The 23069-nt window shown below is 42.6% G+C and overlaps 1 protein-coding gene across 2 annotated transcripts in view; it reads right to left on the minus strand.

The window, feature by feature from the left end:
- Syt14 (synaptotagmin 14) overlaps positions 1–23069 on the minus strand; it is a 168129-nt gene that overhangs the window by 132830 nt on the left and 12230 nt on the right. For both annotated transcript variants that reach the window (XM_075989516.1, XM_075989515.1), the window contains exon 2: positions 21141–21188. In XM_075989516.1, coding sequence (XP_075845631.1) covers positions 21141–21188 — 48 coding nt within the window. The remainder of the gene's footprint in view (positions 1–21140; positions 21189–23069) is intronic.

Consider the following 23069-nt stretch of genomic DNA (forward strand, 5'->3'; position numbering starts at 1 on the left):
AACAAAAGTTACTCTAAGTATAAAGAGCTCCTCCCTCAGAGAAGGCCCGGGCAGGTAATAGCATCCTAACTTTCTGTTTAGCAGCAATGTGTGGACCTGATCTTTTTCAAAGCATGTTATAAAAGAGTTCACAGCAGATGGGTTGAAAAATGCAAACAGGCTTCCAGTTTCTAAAGCTGATCTACAGCCTCATTCTCCCAAACACACAGCATTAAACTCACAAATAATCTGTCCTTTAGAAAAGGACAGGAGGGAAGGAGAAAGCGGTCCTCTCTGACAGTGGACTTCAGAGAAAGCAGGAAGTGCTAAGGAAGGGGAGGTGCACAGTCTTCACGTCTGCTTCCTGTGTTACTTTACTAGGATCACTGCAAATTCACCTACTCCTAACCTTCACAGTCTGTTCTTCTGCACAATCCGGCACTCCACCCTGAATGCTAAGAGTTAGAGCACCCTCGATTTGGAATACAAAATTAAAAACAACAGGCATGAATCAATGAGGGAGACTCTCCCTCAGGGCTCACACATAGTTCAAGGAACTGAGAATGAACCAAAGAGAAGAAGAGCCCATGACACCTATTTTCTGTTAAACTGTAAATGGAAGTGTCACGCATGCCTTTACTCCCAGTACTTGAGAGGCAAGTGGAGCTCTGTGAGTTAGAGACCAACCTGGTCTACATAGTGAGTGCCAAATGAGCCAGGGCTACACAGTGAGATTCTGTCAAACAAACAAGCGAGGGGGGGGGAGGAGCTGGGCTGTGGCACACGCCTATAATCCCAGCACTCAGGAGGCAGAGGTAGGCAGATCTCCCCAGACTGGTCTACAGAGCTAGTTCCAGGACAAGCTCCAAAGTTACAGAGAAACCCTGTCTCAAAAAACCATTAAAGGGGGGGGGGGGGAGGAATGGACGGAGGGAGGAAGGAAGAGAATCACAAAAATTTACATTTTAACAGAGTAGTTAGAAAAACCTGCTAGTCACTCAGTGTGTGTTATTAGCTGTCTAGAAGTTGCCAAGACATACGGACAGAAAGATATTGGCCTTAACACCCAGAAATTTCTAAAACAGTATAAACAGGGAAGGTATACTACAACTCTAGGTTTTGCATTTTGACAGAAAGCCAAGTTTCTTCACAGAGACAGTGTGAAGATATGGCATATTTACACTCTGTATTCACTGACTTGGGAGCTTTATATTATCGACTTTCTCAAAAATATGTCATTTCTTTCCAAGAAAATTCTCTCCTTGCTACTTTGGATTCTAGCACATGACACTGTAACTACAATCATCTTCCATGTCACAGATACAAACACCAGTCCTCCAAACCACATAATTATTAGAAAATGCTACTCTTTGTCCCTCACCTCTGGTACTATTATTCTACTCACTAACTTAAAGACTTGGCTCTATAAACTTCCCATCAGTGAAATCAGGAAGCATCTCTCTTGAGACTGCCTCAAATTTCCAGGCTTAAGCAATATTCTCACTTCAGCCTCTCACACAGCTAGAACTCTGGTAAACACTTTCTTCGTTACATACTGCTTAGTCACAAGAAAGAAAGGAGGATAATACAATAAAAATAACTTTTACACAATTTTGGTAAAACTGAAGAACATATTCTAAGACCCAAAGAATGCCTAGAGGCACAGAAAATGCCCAACCTTGTATATACTATGTTCTTTCCTACACATGCTAAGAAGCACAGTAAGAGATGGACAATAACTAGCAATAAACACAACTATAGCATACCATAGTAAGATTGTAGCATCATTCTCTTGAACACTGCAGCCATTATTGAGTAAAATAGGGCAAAAACCGCAAAACTGAAAACAATCTGAGATCTAGACTACTGACTGAGCAGCATATAGCATGGACACCCTGGATGTAACAGCTGTTCTTGTTTGTCAACTTGGATGCATCTAGAATGAACTACAATCCAGAATTGGAGGGAATACTTGTGAGATTTTTTTTTTGGCTTGGTTTTAAGTGGGTGAATCTACTGAAGACCAAGTGAGACATCTAGACTAGTGGACTGAGCAACTTCTGGATTCTTAAACTTTCCATTCATAGCCAGCCATTGTTGGACTGTATCACAACCTGTAAGTCATTCTAATGTGTGTGTGTGTGTACACACATATGTTGATGTATGTGTGTGTGTGTATACATATATATATATATATGAATGAGAGAGTAATAGCTAGAGAGATATAATAGTAATATATCTATATGAGAGTATATAGCATGTGTGTATGAATGAGGGAGAGAGAGAGATTCATTCTGTAAGTTCTGTTTCTCTACAAAATTCTGAACAATAAAGATTTTAGTGCTAGAAGTAGTTCTAGAGCAATAGAAGTATCTGGAACAGGTTTTCCAGTTCACCAGCACCTACCAATACCAAACCTTCTCCAGTTACTGAAGCCTCTCCTGGGAGCTCAAGGAGCACTAAAAGCCCAGGGTGAGGACTGATTTACAAACTTGAGAATATATATGCTTTTGATTACCCTGATTCACCAACTGTGGACAGCAATGGATTTGGTGAGTTTGTATATAAAACTTCTGACAGTTTGGGGAAAATAAGGGAAATGACAATGTTGTTTGGTTGCTCTTAGCATCTCTGGATAGATGACAATGGATAGGAATGAGCTCAATGATAAAATTAACCAATTTCTAGCACCTTGAACTCAGTGATAGAACTGATCAGCTCTAGATGCACATAAGCAGTCTAAAGGTTTCTGAGTGTGCCCTGGGAGAGAATCTTCTCTCCAGCAGCCACAGGGCTCAAGATGTGGGAAATCAAACTGAAGCCCTCATTATTAGGTTAGTTGAATTACAGAGAAAATTCAAGTCCCTGCCTCAGAGGGTGTTGGTGGTTAAAAGTAAGGGTATTAATTGGTAAGGAATGGGATCTTGAAACTTGCAATGGAGATGTGTGGGAAGATTCTACAGAAGCTCAGAACTTTGACCACTCAGATTCCCAAGGCTTTATCTCACCTAAGGAAGGCCACCTTCAGCAGAAAATGTACTCACATCTCTATCCCCTGAAATATTATTCTTTTCACCTTTGACTGAGGAAATTAACACTTAATTTTCTGCTAAACCAGGCGTGACCTGAAGGAAATGACAGGCAAGAAAATATTGATGTTTCTCAGGACCCAACAATAGTTTCCTCTAGACCTACAACCATACTGAAGACAAAGTGAAGACATGTGCTACATTACTAAAAAGCTTAATGAATTTGTTAGTTCATTCAAGCAGAAGTCTGGGGAATATGTGTTGAAATGGATTTTAAGAGTATGGGATGGAACAGGTGGTGGTGGCGCACACCTTTAATCCCAGCACTCGGGAGGCAGAGGCAGATGGATCTCTGTGAGTCTGAGGCCAGCCTGGTCTACAGAGTGAGCTCCAAGACAAGTTCCAAAGCTCACAGAGAAACCCTGTCTTAAGAAACCAAAAAGAGTGTGGGATAATGGTGAAGGAACATAAAACTGGATCAGGCTAATTTATCGACATGGGCCCTCTGAGTGGAGATTCTAGCTTTAACATGGAAGATCACACAGTTTAAAAAAAAAAGGTCAAAAGTTTTTTAATGGTTTACTGTAGCATTTGTCAAACCAACAGTCATGTCTACATAGGGCTGAGTGGGAAGGCATGAGATTTCATATCACTACCCTTACTGGTACACAATTTGTAATTTTCTTATAAATACATTTGTTAATTGTTTACTTCTAGAATTTACCATTTAACATTTTCTGATAATAATGGAAATTGTAAAGAAAGACTACAGTATTTTACATTAAATGTTAATCTTAGGTGGAAGGTTTTCACTGGATTGCATATAAAGTGAACATAGAGGGTGATTTCTTTGCCAGTATCCAAAGATTAATTTTCTCTTACTGGATGATGACATTTGTTCAGAGATCCGAAAGAGTCTTCCTATAAACATACACCACCACTTAAATGAATTATTGAAGGTAGAAGGCTCATGTTACCAACTTAGTTCTCATACATTCAAACTTGTTGCTCTCGCATGACTGGTGAATAATAGGAACTGGTGTAGTCTGTAAGTCCCTATCTTCCCCCTGAAGAATGCTAACACTAAGAACGATGCATCGGAATGCACATAAAAGTTGTGGAACTTTGGGAAAGTGAGCTTGGTTCAAAGCAGTGAGACTGTACAGGGGAGGCCTTTGAAAGTTACTTTTACTTCTGTCTCAGACCCCGCATCTCCACCCAGTCACTACTCTATGGCCCCAGCATCCCCACCCACTCACTACTCTATGGCCCCAGCATCTCCACCCACTCACTACTCTATGGCCCCAGCATCCCCACCCAGTCACTACTCTATGGCCCCAGCATCCCCACCCAGTCACTACTCTATGGCCCCAGCATCCCCACCCACTCACTACTCTATGGCCCCAGCATCCCCACCCACTCACTACTCTATGGCCCCAGCATCCCCACCCACTCACTACTCTATGGCCCCAGCATCCCCACCCAGTCACTACTCTATGGCCCCAGCATCTCCACCCACTCACTACTCTATGGCCCCAGCATCCCCCACCCACTCACTACTCTATGGCCCCAGCATCCCCACCCACTCACTACTCTATGGCCCCAGCATCCCCACCCACTCACTACTCTATGGCCCCAGCATCCCCACCCACTCACTACTCTATGGCCCCAGCATCCCCACCCACTCACTACTCTATGGCTGTATGAAGAAGCTGCTGCTCAGTGTTCCCACCACCACAGACCAAGTACGTCTGCTTTGCCTTCTCCAACATGAAAAAGAAAGCCCCTGGAACCATGAGCTAAAATAAATGTTTCCTCTCTCAAACTGTACGGTTTGTTTGGTTTTTGTTTACAGCAATGAGAAAAGTTATTAATACAGAAAACTGGTACCAAAGTGGGGTTGTCACTGTGATTAACCCTAGCCATATAGTTTGTATGCCTTTGAAACACAGGCTAGACCAGCTTTAGGGAGCTGTTACAGAGTTTAGTGGGTGATTCTGTTGAATCTGGATTACCAGAGTCCCAATAGTTATGGGGACAGCAAAAACTATATTCAGGGAATTTCAAATGGGGACCAAAAAATCTGTGGGGAATTGGACTAGAGGCTGTTCATGTCACATTCCCACAAAGAATGTGGCTGTATTTTGCCTATGTTCTGAAATTGTTTTTGTTTTGTTTTGTTTTTTGGGTTTTTTTTTTTTGTTTTTTCGAGACAGGGTTTCTCTGTGGTTTTGGAGCCTGTCCTGGAACTAGCTCTTGTAGTATGTTCTGAAATTGTGAATAAGACTTTAAAATAATGAATTAGTTTATTTGATGGAGGAAATTTCAAGACAGCACAGTATTCAGTCTGAAGCATGGTTAACTTTGGCTGCTCTTAGCTAGATTCATTATCAAAGCTACATAGAGCAAAAAAGAGAGCAGAAGCAATTTGAAAAAAAATATGCACTTTGGTGAGCAAAAGAACTAGAAAGTTTTTAGAGTTGTGAGCAAGGCAAATAATGCAAAGAGGTGGTGGTTACTAAGGAGATTATCATCATTAGAGAAACCAAGCACTTAGTTCTAGAACAAAAAAAAAAAAGGTGCCACCCAAGGGAAAGCCCCCAGTTACTCCCTAAAGGCTTCAATGGTGTGGGACAATGGTCTGTATTCTGCCAATTATATTTTAAATAAGCACTGATTGGCCAGTAGCCAGGCAGGAAGTATAGGTGAGACAACCAGACAGGAAGTAGAGGTGAGTCAATGAGAACAGGAGAATTCTGGGAAGAAGGAAGCCCATTCCTCTGCAGTCATGACCCAGCCACAGAAGAAGCAAAATGTGACTGCCTTGCTGAATAAGATACTGAGCCACGTGGCTAACATAGACAAAAATAATGGGCTAATATAAGTTATAAGAGTTAATAAGAAGCCTGAGCTGATGGGCCAATTAGTTTATAACTAATGTAGACCTCTGTGTGATTTCATTGGGACTTAATGACTGCAGGAACCAGGCAAGACAGAAAGCCTCAGACAACACTCCAAAGGCATAAAATGTAGACATTTGAAAAAACTTTCATTCCAAAGAAGAGTTGCCTGAGAAAGCTAAGAGGTTCCCTTCATAAAAAGAGCCATTCAAAGAAACTTTCTAAGGTTAAGCTGCACAAACTCTAAGAAAGCGCTGTAGCCATGGTCTGAGAGGGTCCTGGCACATTTCAAGTCAGCAGCAGAACTCAGCACAGTCTACTCTGAGAGCTGTGCAAATGCAAGAAGAAGGGGTCATCTGAGGCACCAAGAATCAGGGAAACATCTGTGAGCCCAGGCAGTGGCTGACACAGCGATGAATGAAGCTGTGAAGGCGAAGCCTAAGTTGCAATAGAGCCAGGATGCTGGGAATGCTAGAAATGTGGGGCATCTGCTGAGAAAAGCTGCAGGCACTAAGTACAGGTGGCCCAAGAGAGAGGCCAGGTGGGCCACAATTGGAAGGGCCATTGATGCTAAGGATTCCAAGTACGTTGGAGGTCAGATAATTCCACTGCCACTGTGTACCTTAGATGCCAGATATGGTGCTAAAGAAGTTGATGTTTACCCTGCTGGGCTTTAGTCTTGCATCAGTCCAGTCTCTCCTTGCTACCCCACTGTTCCTCTCTCATTTATTCTGTGCCATTAAATATTGTAAGGTGCAACTTTCTCTGATTTTACAGAGGCTTGCAATAAAGAAAGAAATATACATCTTACTGGCTACTTTATTTTATTTGGTCCTCACAGAAGTCTTGTGAAATTTGTATTTATGGCATTGATAGTACTATGGTTTGGATGCTAAATATCTGCCAAAGGCCTATGTCTTAAAGACTTGATACCTAGAACAACCCTACTGGAAAGTGTTAGAACCTGAATTCTGAGACTTGAGGAGGTCCTTACATCACTGGGGAGGAGCATGCCCTTACATAGGACTATGGGGCCATCTGTCTGTCCTTTCTTTCTACTCACACCCAGCAAAGTCCTCCCTAGCCAGAGGCCAATGGGCCAGGCTGAACCTGGACTTTGAACCTCCTCAACTGTGAACTAGCTAAAGCTTTTGCCTTTGAAAACTGGTTGATTCCAGCACTGGCTTATTCAGTTGCCCAGCTTGGCAACTTAATACATATACCCCAAATTCTAATTCCCATCATTTGCTTCCTAGTAAAAAATAGAAAGGAAAGGCTGTTTCTTACTCTTTTCTCTGAATACCTGGAACTATAGCAAAAGTCAAGCAAGCTCAATCACTAAGCACAAAATTATAATATAGCTGCACAGGGCTAGCAATGGGACTCAGCAGATAAAAGCACTTGCACACAGCCTGGCAAACTGAGTTAAATTCCCAGAACCAGTTGACAGAGGCTTCTGTCCTGCTTAATCCCACAGCCATTCAGCCCCAAAGGAACACACAGAGGTCTACATTAATTATAAACTGGTTGGCCCATTAGCTCAGGCTTCTTATTAACTCTTACATCCTACACTAACCCATAATTCTTGTCTGTGTCAGCCACATGGCTTGGTATCTTTTATCAGTGAGGCATTCTTATCTTGCTTCCTCTCTGACTGGGTGATGACTGTAGACTGAGCCTTTCTTCTTCCCAGAATTCTCCTGTTCTGGTCGCCCTGCCTATACTTCCTGCTTGGCTACTGGCCAAAGAGTATTTTATTAAACCTCTTTCCAGTGTACAAGACCATTGTCCCACGGTGGCAAGAGAAAACCAACTATCAAATGCTGTCCTCTGACCTCCACACATGTGCTATGGCTCACACACAAACTCTCTCTCTCTCTCTCTCTCTCTCTCTCTCTCTCTCTCTCTCTCTCTCTCTCATACTCTCTCACACACACAAATAATAATAAATGCTTTGAAAAATAGTATTAATGTATAATTTTCAAACTGGCTATGACAATTCATATATTTTCATATACTCTCCTAATCCCCCCCCAAAAAAAAGAGATCACTAAGAATAGTGCCAAAAGAAGAAAGGACACAGGATCCACCTGAGGGGCAGAAGAAAGACAGTATCTGTCTACTTAGCTGAGAAGAGACTCTGAGGTAGAGATGATAAAAGATGAAAACCTCAGTTTCACAAAATAGAGATGTTAAAACCTGAAAACTGGATTCCTATTTGTGGTGGTTTGAAAGAAAATAGACCCCAAAGGGAGTGTCACTATTAGGAGGTGTGGCTTTGTTGGAGTGGGTTGGCCTTGTTGGAGGAAGTGTGTCACTGTAGGGACAGGCTTTGAGGTTTCATATGCTCGGCGTACCCTGCTCATTGAATGAGCTGACTTCCTACTGCCTGCAAGTCAAGATCAGCCAGCACATCTGCCTGCACGCTGCCATATTCCCTGCCATGATGATAATGGACTGAACTTCTGAAACTGTAAGCGAGCCACCCCAATTAAATGTTTTCCTTAGAAAAGTTGCCATGATCATGGTATCTCTTGACAACAATAGAAAACCCTAAGACACTATTTATAAAGCAGTAGTTATCAGCTTATTGTAAAAAAGGACAATGCACAGAAATGCCTTTTGTGGCTATAAGCCTGGTCAAGCAACACTTGGGTGAGTCTCTTCTGGAACTCTAACAAGGACAAGCATTCCAGCTGCTGTCTCCAAACTCTCTTCACTTCTGTGCCTACTTATTGCTTAGAGCTGCTTATCCCAGTACATCTGTGTAGAAGCATAAGAGGTAAAAAGGTCTGAACAGATGCAGTATCTAAACCAGCACACAACTTGTAACCCTTCCACTCCCATGCTCAATCTATTATCAGTGGTTGCTCTCAGGTAGACAGACATACACATAATAAAGTGTTAACTTATGAGATTTTTAGTTATTTATGTTCATATTTAAAAGAAATTGGAAATATCACTTAGACTTCAGAGTAAGCCAAAGATGGTGGCTCATGTTTTGATTTCCAGCATTTTTGAGACTAAGGCAGGACTGCCATAAATTTGAGGCCAGTGTGGTTTACATAGTGAGTTCTAGGCCAGTCAGTGTTACACAGAGAAATACTATTTCAACAAAATTGGGAAAAAAATTGTTGAAAAAGAGCACCTAGATAAGTTAAGAATAACATGGAGAGAATCACAACGGATGGTGCTGTAAACTAATGCAGTGTTTGCCTGGTACACAAGCTTGCTCCATCCCTGTAACACAGCAAAACCAATAAAAAGCCCAGGTGATCAGTCTACATCCCATACAATCTTGGTCCAAACAGAACTGATTAGAAAGCTTATCTATATCATCATTTCCAAGTATGGCCAAAAGTTTATAGTCCGTGACTTAAACAAATGACTTCTCTCTAATGAAGAAAAACTATAGTCAATAATAAATTTATAGACTTAGTTAATCCAGTGTAGTGGTTTGAATGAGAATGTCCCCATATTCTTAGACATTTGAACCCTTGGTTGCTAAAGGGTTGTATGTCACTGGGAGGAGGCCTTGTCCTGTACCCAGTTGGCTCTCCTTTATGACGGCAGTAAAGTATGTGAGCTCTCAGCTTCCTGTTCCTGCCACCATGCCTGCTATTGGCTGCCATGGCTCCACTCCACCATTCTGGACTCTTATCCCTCTGGAACCATAAGATAAAATAAACTCTCTCTCTTCTTTAAACATCATGTTTTTATCATGGCAACAGAAGAATACTAAGTCTTTAGACTTGCTTTCTTTTGTGTTTGACAGGGTATCACAGGATCACTCAGGCTGCCCTTAAATTTGCAGAAATCTTCCTGCCCCAGCCTCCCAAGTGAAGAAATTACAGGCATGGGTCATGACACCCAGCAAGCAGAAACAATTTTTTAAAAATATTTAGCAGTGCTGGATTTTCATTCAGTCACACTCTGTGCTCCATTTTTTTATTCATTTATTTTTGTGGTACTCACAATCAAAGACACAATCTCACTCATGCTAGACAAGCGCTCTAGCACAGAGCTAAACTCTCAATCCCCATTGGGGGGGGAGCATGTTTCAAGACGAGGTTTCTTTGTGTGGTGCTGGTTGTCCAGGAACTAGCTCTGTCAAACAGGCTAGTCTTGAACTTGGAGATCTACCTGTCTCAGTCTCCCAAGAGCTGGAAGTAAAGGCATGCACCACACCTAGCTCAATCCCCATTCTTATTTCTAGGGTTAAAAAAGTATTTTTCCAAAGTTCTTCACTGATATCTCTCTTAGTCACTGTTCTGTTGCGGTGAAGAGACATCATTACCACAGCAACTCTTAAAAAAGAAAGCATTTAGTTAGAGTTCTGCTTACAGTTTCAGAGGTTTAGCCTATTATCATCATGGTGGGGAGCATGGGGCACGCAGGCAGATGCTGGAGCTGAAGCTGAGAGCTACATCCTGACCCACAGGCAGCAAGCAGAGACAGACCGAACTAGGCATGTATTTTTGGAACTTCAAAGCCCACCCCCAGAGACACATTTCCTCCAACAAGGCCACACCTACTAATCCTTCTCAAATAGTGTCACTCCCTGATGACTAATCATTCAAATATATGAGCCTATGGGGGCCATTCTTATTCAAACCACCATATCGTCTATCCTCTAACCACTACAAAGATCTTCTGTTTTCTACAGGTTCTAAAGGATTCTCATTCACACTGAAATATGTGTTGCTAATATACATATATACCAGGCAAACTATGAACTACATAAAGATGGATTTGGTATACAGAAGAAACTAATAGAGCAGGAGTCCTGTGCCCAAAAACTAGAGTAATACTCAAAAGTATCAACACCTATTAACCAACAGTCACCTACTTGAGGTCTATTATTTTAATTTGGAGTTCATAAAATATCTAAACTAATAGACATCAAAGAAACAGAATGCAAGGTGATGGGATACTCTTGAATAAAGAGACAACTACAAGGCAAAGATGATACTACATAAAAAGCACTTTCCAAAATGTATGTGTGTTAGAATATGCACATGTACATATTCATACATATTCACAGAACTTATAACTCATCAAATGATATACACGAGTCATGGATAACTATTAACACAACTAATAAAAGGAATTTTTCAGCTAACTGTCAGGCTGTTGTTAAAGGTGTGTAAATGCAAGTTATAAAGGTCTGAGGATAAAAAAAAAGGCTTTAGTGCTGAAAAGAAAAAGTGATTTGAGATGTTTAAAAGAATAAAACATGTTCCAGATTGTTCTCTCTCAGTATGCTACTGTTATATTCGGACTCCAAGGGTCCATAGTCTTAACATTAATCAATAAAGTTCTAATAAGCTATTCATCCAACGCTGACAGAGTACTAAACACCATACTATATCACTATCATCATAACCACAAGCTCAAGATTTCAAATTCCCGTTGCTGGTTTCCTAGCTATAGACCTCAAAGATACTTTTCATTGTGCAAAAAACATCTGTCACAGGTTTTTTCTGGCATGCAGTTTCTACAATGTCAATTTCAATCTGCATTAAACCGTGGGAATGTTAATCTGTCTAAAACTTATGTTTTCACAAACTCAAAGAATTCTTGTAAGTTTCAGGAGGTCAACTTGGATTCACAAACACCCCCTCCAATTACCAGGACCTAAATACCGTAAGCCTCCCCCCTTTACACTGGTCTTCACACACACACACCCTCAATTACCAGGATCTAAGGAAAAAGATCTTCCTAAACTTAACCTTGCCCTCTGCTCTGCCAACATCTTTTTTTTTCTTTTTTTCTTTTTTTTTTTATTTTTCGAGACAGGGTTTCTCCGTAGCTTTTTTTGGTTCCTGTCCTGGAACTAGCTCTTGTAGACCAGGCTGGCCTCGAACTCACAGAGATCCGCCTGCCTCTGCCTCCCGAGTGCTGGGATTAAAGGCGTGCGCCACCACCGCCCGGCCCAACATCTTGTTAGATTCAAGAGGGGCTAGACAGTTCCACAGAGCCTGGACAGTTAAGTGAAACCCTAGGACATGGCCAGCATCCCAGCTTTCTCAGGTCCCCCAAAAATGGTTGATGCCCCAGAGGCAGGAAGTAGTCTCAAGAACTCTGTGCCCTCACTTCTCTGCCACACCTAACTCCTCACCTTTTTTTTAATAAATAAAGAAGAAAGGAATGTTAGCATCCAAACAAAGCTGGCCACACCCCTTGAGGACCTGACAGTGTGTCACACCTGTGTGCAGGGCAGGCAGTATCCTGTCTCTTTAAAAAGGAAAATTCCTCCTTCTTCTTTCTGTTCTTCCTCCCCGCCCCCCAATCTCTTCTCTCTCTCTTCTCTCTCTTTTCTCTCTCTCTCTCTCTCTCTCTCTCTCTCTCTCTCTCTCTCTCTCTCTCTTTCTCTCTCTCTCTCTCTCTGCTTCTCCCTTTCTCTCTTCCCTCCCCCATTCCCTTTATTTCAATCACTTAAGCTTTGCCCGCATGGCATATTTGTGTCTCACCTGCCAAGGTCTCTAGCACAGGGAATCACAGTGAGCTCTCACCACTGTGGCTTGGACCCACCGGCCACCAAGGTCCCTTTCCAGTGCAAAATCATAACAAAGGGGATGAATCTACAGATGCAAAACAGCAGGATCTCCATGGCCCAGGACAACAACAGTATATCCAAGAGGAGCCCCAGTGAGAGCTCATTATTGGTGATGTAGCAGAAACCAGAGGCCTTGGTTCCTGGTAAAGAACACTTGTAAGTAAAGATGAACGGACTAAAGGGTAAAAACTGTGTCTCAACAGACCACACTACAGCTTCCACAAAATTCTTCTTTTGTTGTTTTGGTTTTGGTTTTAGTTTTTCTTTTAAATTTAGTTTTGACTGCGGGGGTGGGGAGGTTGCAAGGGCAGAGGGCAGATTCTAGGAGACTGGAAGACAAATGGGATCAGAATGCGTGATATGAAATCCATAAAGAATTAACAAAAGTTTAAAAAAAAAGAAAAGAAAATATTACTTTGGTTAAGTCATTGAAAAATCAAATAATTATCCCTAATACAACAATCATTAATTGTCTTTTTAAAATAAGTTCACTAAAGCAATCAACTTGTCTTCAGAGATGAGCTACACACTAATGTATTTTCATTTTTAGATAAATCAGCAATCATGTATAAATCAATAGCCTTTGTCTTTCTATATACCTCAATTTCAGGATGACCTCAACTGGTACCCTGGCTCTCAATACCATATCCCCCAATTTCCCATTTGCTATCCTAATTTCCAGATTTTGATATCCAAATGCCTTCCTAACATCATCAATCAATGTTTAGTGAGCACCTAGAACTCAACATGTCCAAAATGGAACAAGTGACTTCTTGCACCCCCACGAGCCCACTTCTGCTCCCCTCAGCCCGCCCCATGCAGTCAGCAGTATCTCCATCAAGAGTGCTCCCAAAGCACAGGCCGCAGTCATTTCTTGCACATTTCAACATGAATCCAAGTTCAAGTTTTGTGGGCTCTACCTTTAAAAGCCACCCTGAACCAAGCACTTCTCTGCACCGGCACCGACACCAAAGGAATCCAAACCTCATCATTTCTCGCCTGAAATCAGCAAGAGCTTCCTAATGATCTTCCAACATCAACTCTCATCCCCTACTGGCCATGTATGAGAGTAAATTATGGTACTGGAGAGATGGCTCGGTGGTTATGAGCAGACACTGCTCTTGTAGAGGATCCATGTGGGGGCCACCCATAACCTCTCATAACTCCAGATCAACGAATCTGGTCTCCACAGGCACCTGATTCAGGTGTGTGTTTGCACATGCACACACACGTGTATGAACACACACACAATTAAATGAACAACTATTAAGAGCATCACTTCACCTCCTGCCTAATTACCCATTTGCATCTCATTCTGTGCAGCCACAGCCTTGTTCTCGCCTCAGGGCGTCTGTGCTTTCCAGCTTAGTAACTGACTTCCCCTATCCTTGTGTTTTTTCCACACCAGGCAGACCTCTTCCCTCAGCTTAAATAGTATCTTATGGGCTAGAGAAATGGCTCAAGGAGTAAGAGCATTTGTTGCTCTTGCAGAGAACCTGGGTGTGGTTCCCAGCATTCATGTGGTGACTCGCAGCTACCTCTAACTCCATTTCCAGAGGAACTGATGCCTTCTTCTGACATCATGAGCACCAGACATGCACATGGTATACATACATACACACATACACACAGGCAAAACATTTATATTGCGAAATAAAATTCAAAAATCTAAAATAAAAAATTTAATTCTACCTTCTCAGAAAGATCTTACATGACTAAACTGTTCTTTCTGAAAACAGTAGGACTCTCTCTCTCTTTTCCTACTCCTCTCCTCACGGTCACACACACACATCATTGTATTCTACTGTTTTTACAGCAATTACAGATATTTTAGAATTATTTGATTTGTTTCCTGTCTACATCCAAGCATTATAAGCTACAGGAGACCAGAACATTTGTCATTTATTAACCACAAAATTCCCAGCAGTTAGAACAGTGCCCACAAATAGACAAATGCTAAAGTATTAAATATATATCAACACATACAAGACAAGTAACCCAAGAAACCCATCCTCTACTTCATAACCTTCAGGCCTTCAAGACACTTTTGCTTTCCATCCACTACAGAAGGAAATAACTAAACACACACACACATACACATACACACACACACACACAAAGAACAGGCTTCTGAAAGTGTCTGTCTACCACTGCTGCCTTTCATGGGTCACTGGAATCTAATTCTACTCTCTTTCACCAAAGAGTAAATGGTTATCAGGGTGAAGAAGATACAATAAAGTGGACATACAAGACAAATTTAAAAGAAAAAAAGGAGGGGGAGTTAGGGAGATAGTTAAGTTAGTAAAGGTCCTACCATGGCAGGCATGAGGACATGCATTCAGATCCCCAGTGCCCACATGAAAACTGGAATTGGTAGGAAATGCCTGTAATTCTAGTGCTATGGAAGTAGAGACAGGCAATATACCCAGGGCTTGCTGTCCAGCTTGCTTAGACAAATCAGCAAGCTCCATGTTCAGTAAGAGATGTTTCTCAAAAAATAAAGCAGAGAGCAACACAAGAAGATATCTAATGAGGACTTCTATCCTCCAAATACGCCTGCACACACATGTTCATACACACACGGGGGTGGTGGTGGAAAGGTTCACATTCTGCACATACAGCAGACAATATTACTAAACAGCCTTTCTCTTTCATCTCAGCCTCCTTTGTTTATCCTACCTCAGAAGAATAGGGTGGGGCTAGAGTTTACACTTAGGAGAAAGCAGAGCGCTACACAGCAGAGGCCACACAGCACCACACAGCACCACACAGCACCACACAGCACCACACAGCACCACACAGCACCACACAGCACCACACAGCACCACACAGCACCACACAGCACCACACAGCAACACACAGCAACACACAGCACCACACAGCAGCACCACACAGCACAGCAGCACCACACAGCAACACCACACAGCACCGCACAGCAGCACCACACAGCACAGCAGCACCACACAGCAACACCACACAGCACCGCACAGCAGCACCACACAGCAGCACCACACAGCAGCACCACACAGCAGCACCACACAGCAGCACCACACAGCACCGCACAGCAGCACCACACAGCACCGCACAGCAGCACCACACAGCAACACCACACAGCACCGCACAGCACCACACAGCACCGCACAGCACCACACAGCACCACACAGCACCGCACAGCACCACACAGCACCGCACAGCACCACACAGCAGCACCACACAGCAGCACCACACAGCACAGCAGCACCACACAGCACCACACAGCAGCACCACACAGCAGCACCACACAGCACCACACAGCACCACACAGCAGCACCACACAGCAGCACCACACAGCACCACACAGCACCACACAGCAGCACCACACAGCAGCACCACACAGCACCACACAGCAGCACCACACAGCACCACACAGCACCACACAGCACAGCACAGCACCGCACAGCACCACACAGCACCACACAGCACCACACAGCACCACACAGCACCGCACCACACAGCACCACACAGCACCGCACAGCACAGCACAGCACTGCACAGCACTGCACAGCACCACACAGCACCGCACAGCACCACACAGCACCACACAGCACCACACAGCAGCACACAGCACCACACAGCACCACACAGCAGCACACAGCACCACACAGCACCACACAGCACCACACAGCAGCACCACACAGCACCACACAGCACCACACAGCACAGCACAGCACCGCACAGCACCACACAGCACCACACAGCAGCACCACACAGCAGCACCACACAGCAGCACCACACAGCAGCACCACACAGCACCACACAGCAGCACCACACAGCACCACACAGCAGCACCACACAGCACCACACAGCAGCACCACACAGCAGCACACAGCAGCACACAGCACCACACAGCAGCACACAGCACCACACAGCACCGCACAGCACAGCACAGCAGCACCACACAGCACCACACAGCAACACCACACAGCACCGCACAGCACCACACAGCACCACACAACAACACCACACAGCACCACACAACACCGCACAGCAGCACCACACAGCACCACACAGCAACACCACACAGCACCGCACAGCAACACCACACAGCACCGCACAGCAACACCACACAGCACCGCACAGCACCACACAGCAACACCACACAGCACCGCACAGCAACACCACACACAGCAGCGCCTCACACAGCCGCTCTCAGTTGCACCATAAAACAGAAACAGTGTTCTATAAATAGCTTGCCCTTGGCACACCTCAAATCTGCCTACTCTGGACACTGTCCTAGATTGTCCTGTGTCCGCTTTCACCACTCTCCCATCCTTGCCTACAAAACACCTTTTGTTCTGAGGCTCATGCTTCAGGTCCATAATTCTTGTTTCCCATGATGGAATCTAAATAATCTGATATACAATGGTGGTATGCTTAGATGACAACAATATAACTCATTTGAAATTAAGTTCAAAGATTAAATGGACCCTAACTTAGCACATATTGCAGGTGAGAAGCTATGGAGCAGAGGTAGACCTTCCTGAAGCAACAGGTTCTTCTGGCACTCTGCAGACAGCTCAGACACCGGCCTTCTACTAAGAAGAGTAAAATGACACCAAACTACACTTTTCTACCATCAGATCAACAGCAGCAATAACAACAAAAATCTCCAAAAGACACTGCTGATAGAGCAAGGAGTTCATACGTTTCTGGTAGAAACACAAAAGCATATTGTGAACAATATGATTATTGTTCACTGTCAACTTGACAGGATATGGAATCAGCAAGGATGTAAGACTACACACACACACACACATACACACACCTATTAGGATAATTTTTTAATCTATTTTGAGGTTAAAAATACTTTATTATAGGTTGAAAAGTGGGAATTTAAGAGAAAGTAAGCAAGCAGGGCTCCTACACAGCAGGAATGGACCCCAGGTTTATTTAGTTCAGTCTCTGGACAGATCTATGGAAGATTATCTTGACTAGGTTATCAGATGTAGGAAGACCCACGCTAATAGTGGGTACCACCATTCCTTAAGCTTGGGTCTTGAGTTGCATAGAAAGGAGCAAGCTGGCTGAGACATCATTCCTCTCCTATTTTCTGACTGCACATACAACGTGACCAGCTGTCTCAAGCTCCTGCCACAGTGACTGCCTAGCCATGACAGACTGCACATGGAACTGTGAACCAAAATAAGCACGTTTCCCTGAAGCTGCTTTTGCCAAGCATAATTTATCACCATAACAATAAATAACTAAGACAAACATATACAAGGAAGGTAAGTTTGCAATTTCTAACAGGTATATTATCATAAGCTTTTAAACTTAAAAGCAATATTCCTCTTCTGAGTCTCCCTACCCACAGCTCTCCAGTAGTAAGCTCTCATACACACTTGTATAGAAATGGTTTATACCTCTGAGCTGATGATATGTAGTTGACATTCTGAACTCAAAGTTGCTTCTTTGTGAATTGAGTGAAACACTTTGATTTTATTCCAGGTACACTGGAAATCCACAGAACAATTCCAACCATTAAAGTGATATAGTATAATTTACATTTTTAAAAATCACTGATGCTTACCACAACAAGGTAAGCATGTAAATAAGAAAAAGAAAACTACTCTAGTGGGCTAAGCAAAAGGAAATATTCAAGACTACAATGACGACAACAGGATGGGGGGGGTGGGCTAAAAATGCACTAGAGTACACTGACAACCGCACAGCACAAGTGGGAGACAAGAGACTGACTGGAATACGGGAAGATTCCTAAGTTAGGACCTAAGCAAGCAGCGAGTGCTACTCAGAGCTGAGATGAGAAGGGCTTCACTAGAAGGTGAAGGCTCACTTAAGAATTAAGACAGTCTTTTAGATGAGTCAGTCTGCTATTCTATTGACATCAAATAAAAATATCCAGAAGTTAGAAAAAGAGCAAGAACTTAAAGGCCATCCATGTTGACTTTCTTCAAGGAACATTCAAAATAGGCCAACTAGATAGAAACCACAGAAGGGAAGACGGTGAAGTTAGTCAAGCGCTATACTCTCATACAGTCTGTGCTGCAGACAGAGAGCATCCAGCAGGAGACAGAATGCACAAAGAAAGAGAAATTCACCACTGAGCATAGCATGGGGGCACCTTCTTGACATCCCAGCACTGTGAGGTGGAGGCAGAAGTTTCAGAAATTTAATGCCGGCCTCAGACACCCAGTAAGTTGAAGGCCAGCATGGGATATATGAACAGCTACCTCAAGAAAACAAAGGGAGGGCTGATTTGGTGTCATCTTATCAGAATAACTGGCACTAATTACTATGATTTTAGTTTGTATAACCTTCATATGCTCTGGTCTATGTAGTCTAGCTTAAAATGAGGAAGTATTAGCCTTCAGTCTTAAATGCTTAAACATTTATGAAACATCAGAATAGAATACCATTAAATGCTGAGGAAATAAAGATCTAAACATTTTTTTCATAAAGTGATTACAGTGTGAATAATTTTTTTAAATGTTAACTGGGCTAAAGTAGCTCAGTAGTAGAGTACTTGCTTAGCACATGTGAAGCCCTGGGCTCAACATCAGCAATGTGTAAAATCAGGCACGGCACCAGCACACACCTGTAATCCTAACAATTGGCCAGTGGGTGTAGAAGATCAGGAGCTCAAAAATCTTTCTCTGTTACACAGTGAATTCAAAGCTACCCTGAGCCACCTAAGATCCAATCTCAAAAGTACATAAATAATCACAGAATGAAGATTCCATAGCACAAAGAAAAGTAGAAAGGCTGGTTAAATACAAAGTAATGTGAGCAACAACCCTAGCTAAGAGGAGGAACATTCAGCCAGGGTACGTGGTCTATTAAGATCACCAGCTGTCCTGACCACCTCTCCCCAGTGTCCCCACTCAATTTCCTGCCAACTATCTTCACCTGAGCACTGCTGAAGTTGCTTTTGATTCCAACTGAATTGTTTCTCAGGCTTTTGACTATGATTCCGAATGATCTGTATAGCAACGTTTGCTGACCCTCAAGTAAAACAATTTCAATAAGTTTACTGGGACAAGATAATAATCACTATAAAATTACTAAAACTCTCAATAGAATTAAAATAATTTGAAGCGCCGGGCGATGGTGGAGCACGCCTTTAATCCCAGCACTCGGGAGGCAGAGGCAGGTGGATCTCTGTGAGTTCGAGACCAGCCTGGTCTACAGAGCGAGTTCCAGGACAGGCTCCAAAGCCACAGAGAAACCCTGTCTCGAAAAACCAAAAAAAAAAAATAATAATAATTTGAAGCACAAAATAAATAAAATATATCACAAGATAATTTACATAAAAATATATAAATTTGATCCTCACTATTTTTTTAAGATGTACAAATCCAGAAAACTGACTTCAATTTCTCCCTTTCTAGTAGATATCTAGAGGAAAGATACAATAACCTACATATTAACGAAGAAAATAGATTGCCTTTAAATGACAGCACTACAGGCATAAATTAATTAGCATAACTAACCCATAAATTAATTAGCATAACCACATAGTGATAATCACATGGATTCACCCAAGAAGGTTTAAAAAAATTTTTTTCCAATTCCAGAGTACCTAAGGATTTTCCAGAGCTGTCAAGACTGAAAATAGCTGACATTTCGCTGGCGTGTCAGCTATACCATATCTCACAGACACTGCTCTAACCTCTTCAAGGTGAAAGGTCAGGGTGGGCTTTGGGCTTCTGGCCAAACTCAGGAGTGCCAGCTCAGTTGCGGAGAGAAAAGAAAGACATGTTCTTTGCTGAGACCCCAGCAGGAACGGTCAGGGAATGAAGGTTTTTCCCTCCCTCTTGCCCTTTCTCCAGGTCTCCTCTTTTCACAGTGCCCAGAGCCAAGTTCCTTAAAACCTAGAGAACACCAGGTTCCTTGCCTTCCCACCCAAATACCTGAATTACCTTTCCTTGGCTGGCTTGCTGAGCTACCTAGCTGCCAAGTGGCTCCTTCTAAAGGAAGCAGAGGCAGTTGTTGGTGCCACGTGGTTGTCTGGGCTTTGTATATCTTCCCAATTTGAATTTCAACCAACCATTCACATTACTCTAATAGGGTACAGTAACAGATCAGAAGCCAACTAGAGGCCCATATTCACCCAGTACCCAGATTCTGGAAGGGGACAGAAAAAAATAAAGAAATAAAAGAAAATAAACCAGACTTTATTAGTTCAAGAAAAGAAAATATGCAACCCTCAGTAGTCACGTAATAATCAACATGGACTCCGGGTGTGCTCAAATCCATAATGCAGTGAGTACTGATATCTCTTAAATTCATGCCTTATGTTGTTGCGGGAGGTCCTCCCACTCCTCCAGCCAATAGCCGCTGAGATACCAGCCCATTGGGGCGTGGTCTCTCTCCCTTTAAAAAAGCAGCCACTTCCCTCTCCTCTCTCTCTTCACTTCCTGCTCCGCAGGCGACTAGACTCCTTCCCTGGTTGCGTAGAGGGCTGTTGCCTGGGCTCACTTCCTCTTCCTCCCAGCGTTCTGTTCTGTTTACTCCTCCCACCTATCTTCTAACCAATGAGAGCCAAGCAGTTTCTTTTTATTTAACCAATGACCTTCCTCCATCATTATGTAGCCAAATTATCATACTAAAATGTACTATATCCTAGAAAGTGTTCACTTAGTACTTAGACATCCATGCAGAGCATTGGCCTACCTTTTCTAATACAGATGAGTTCATGTACTCCACAAGTTCTCTCTCCACCTATTAAAAAAAAAAGTTTATTAGCAACAAAAATGCAGACAATGTCCTAAATTTTACTGTTAAAAAAGAACCACGCCAAATAGGTACCTAAAAATGATCTTAGGAAAAAGCTCCCTAATTATTTTCTTGAAGGTTAATGAAACTAAATATTACAGCCTGAATTTTTCTGAAAAATCCAGAAATGAAGGCTTTATTTGTGGAAAGATGACACTTCCTCATTTGGTAGGTTATTCCAGCTGGAAACCTTCTGGAAAGGAGAGACTGCATCACCATCTCCTATCCCCTTCCTATCACCTGGAAAGAAGCACAGAAAGGAAAGACCCACTTTGTATTCGAGCCCTGGCATACATGGGCCGTTACTTTAACTGTCAACCCTGTAGATGCACCAGTTATATTACCACATAAGGGATAAAGAGAAGTGTAGCTACCCACTCTCATAAATTTGTAAGAAGACAAACAATAGATAACAGTATAAAAACATAATAACAATATAGCCCCATCCCCCCCCCGCAAAAAAAACTGTTATATCTTTGGAAAACATTTCCCCCCAATCTCATTTTCCAACATGGTGGTCAGGAAAACAAAAATACAGGAGAGCACACACGTATAAATACAGGAGAGCACACACATGTATAATGTATAAATACAGGAGAGCACACACGTATAAATACAGGAGAGCACACACATGTATAAATACAGGAGAGCACACACATGTATAAATACAGGAGAGCACACACATGTATTAATACAGGAGGGCGCACACATGTATAAATACAGGACGGCACACACATGTATAAATACAGGAGAGCACACACATGTATAAATACAGGAGAGCGCACACATGTATAAATACAGGAGAGCGCACACATGTATAAATACAGGACGGCACACACATGTATAAATACAGGAGGGCGCACACATGTATAAATACAGGAGGGCACACATGTATAAATACAGGAGAGCACACACATGTATAAATATAGGAGAGCGCACACATGTATAAATACAGGAGAGCACACACATGTATAAATACAAGAGAGCACACACATGTATAAATACAGGAGAGCGCACACATGTATTAATACAGGAGGGTGCACACATGTATAAATACAGGAGAGCGCACACATGTATAAATACAGGAGAGCGCACACATGTATAAATACAGGACGGCACACACATGTATAAATACAGGAGAGGGCACACATGTATTAATACAGGAGGGCAAACATGTATAAATACAGGAGAGCACACACGTACAAATACAGGAGAGCACACACATATAAATACAGGAGAGCGCACACATGTATAAATACAGGAGAGCGCACACATGTATAAATACAGGAGAGCACACATGTATAAATACAGGAGAGCACACATGTATAAATACAGGAGAGCACACACATGTATAAATACAAGAGAGCACACACATGTATAAATACAGGAGAGCGCACACATGTATTAATACAGGAGGGTGCACACATGTATAAATACAGGAGAGCGCACACATGTATAAATACAGGAGAGCGCACACATGTATAAATACAGGACGGCACACACATGTATAAATACAGGAGAGGGCACACATGTATTAATACAGGAGGGCAAACATGTATAAATACAGGAGAGCACACACGTACAAATACAGGAGAGCACACACATATAAATACAGGAGAGCGCACACATGTATAAATACAGGAGAGCGCACACATGTATAAATACAGGAGAGCACACATGTATAAATACAGGAGAGCACACATGTATAAATACAGGACGGCACACACATGTATAAATACAGGAGAGCACACACGTACAAATACAGGAGGGCACACACATGTATAAATACAGGAGAGCACACACATGTATAAATACAGGAGAGCGCAC

The sequence above is a fragment of the Microtus pennsylvanicus genome, chromosome 10 (genome assembly GCF_037038515.1).
Source record: "Microtus pennsylvanicus isolate mMicPen1 chromosome 10, mMicPen1.hap1, whole genome shotgun sequence".
Taxonomy (NCBI): domain Eukaryota; kingdom Metazoa; phylum Chordata; class Mammalia; order Rodentia; family Cricetidae; genus Microtus; species Microtus pennsylvanicus.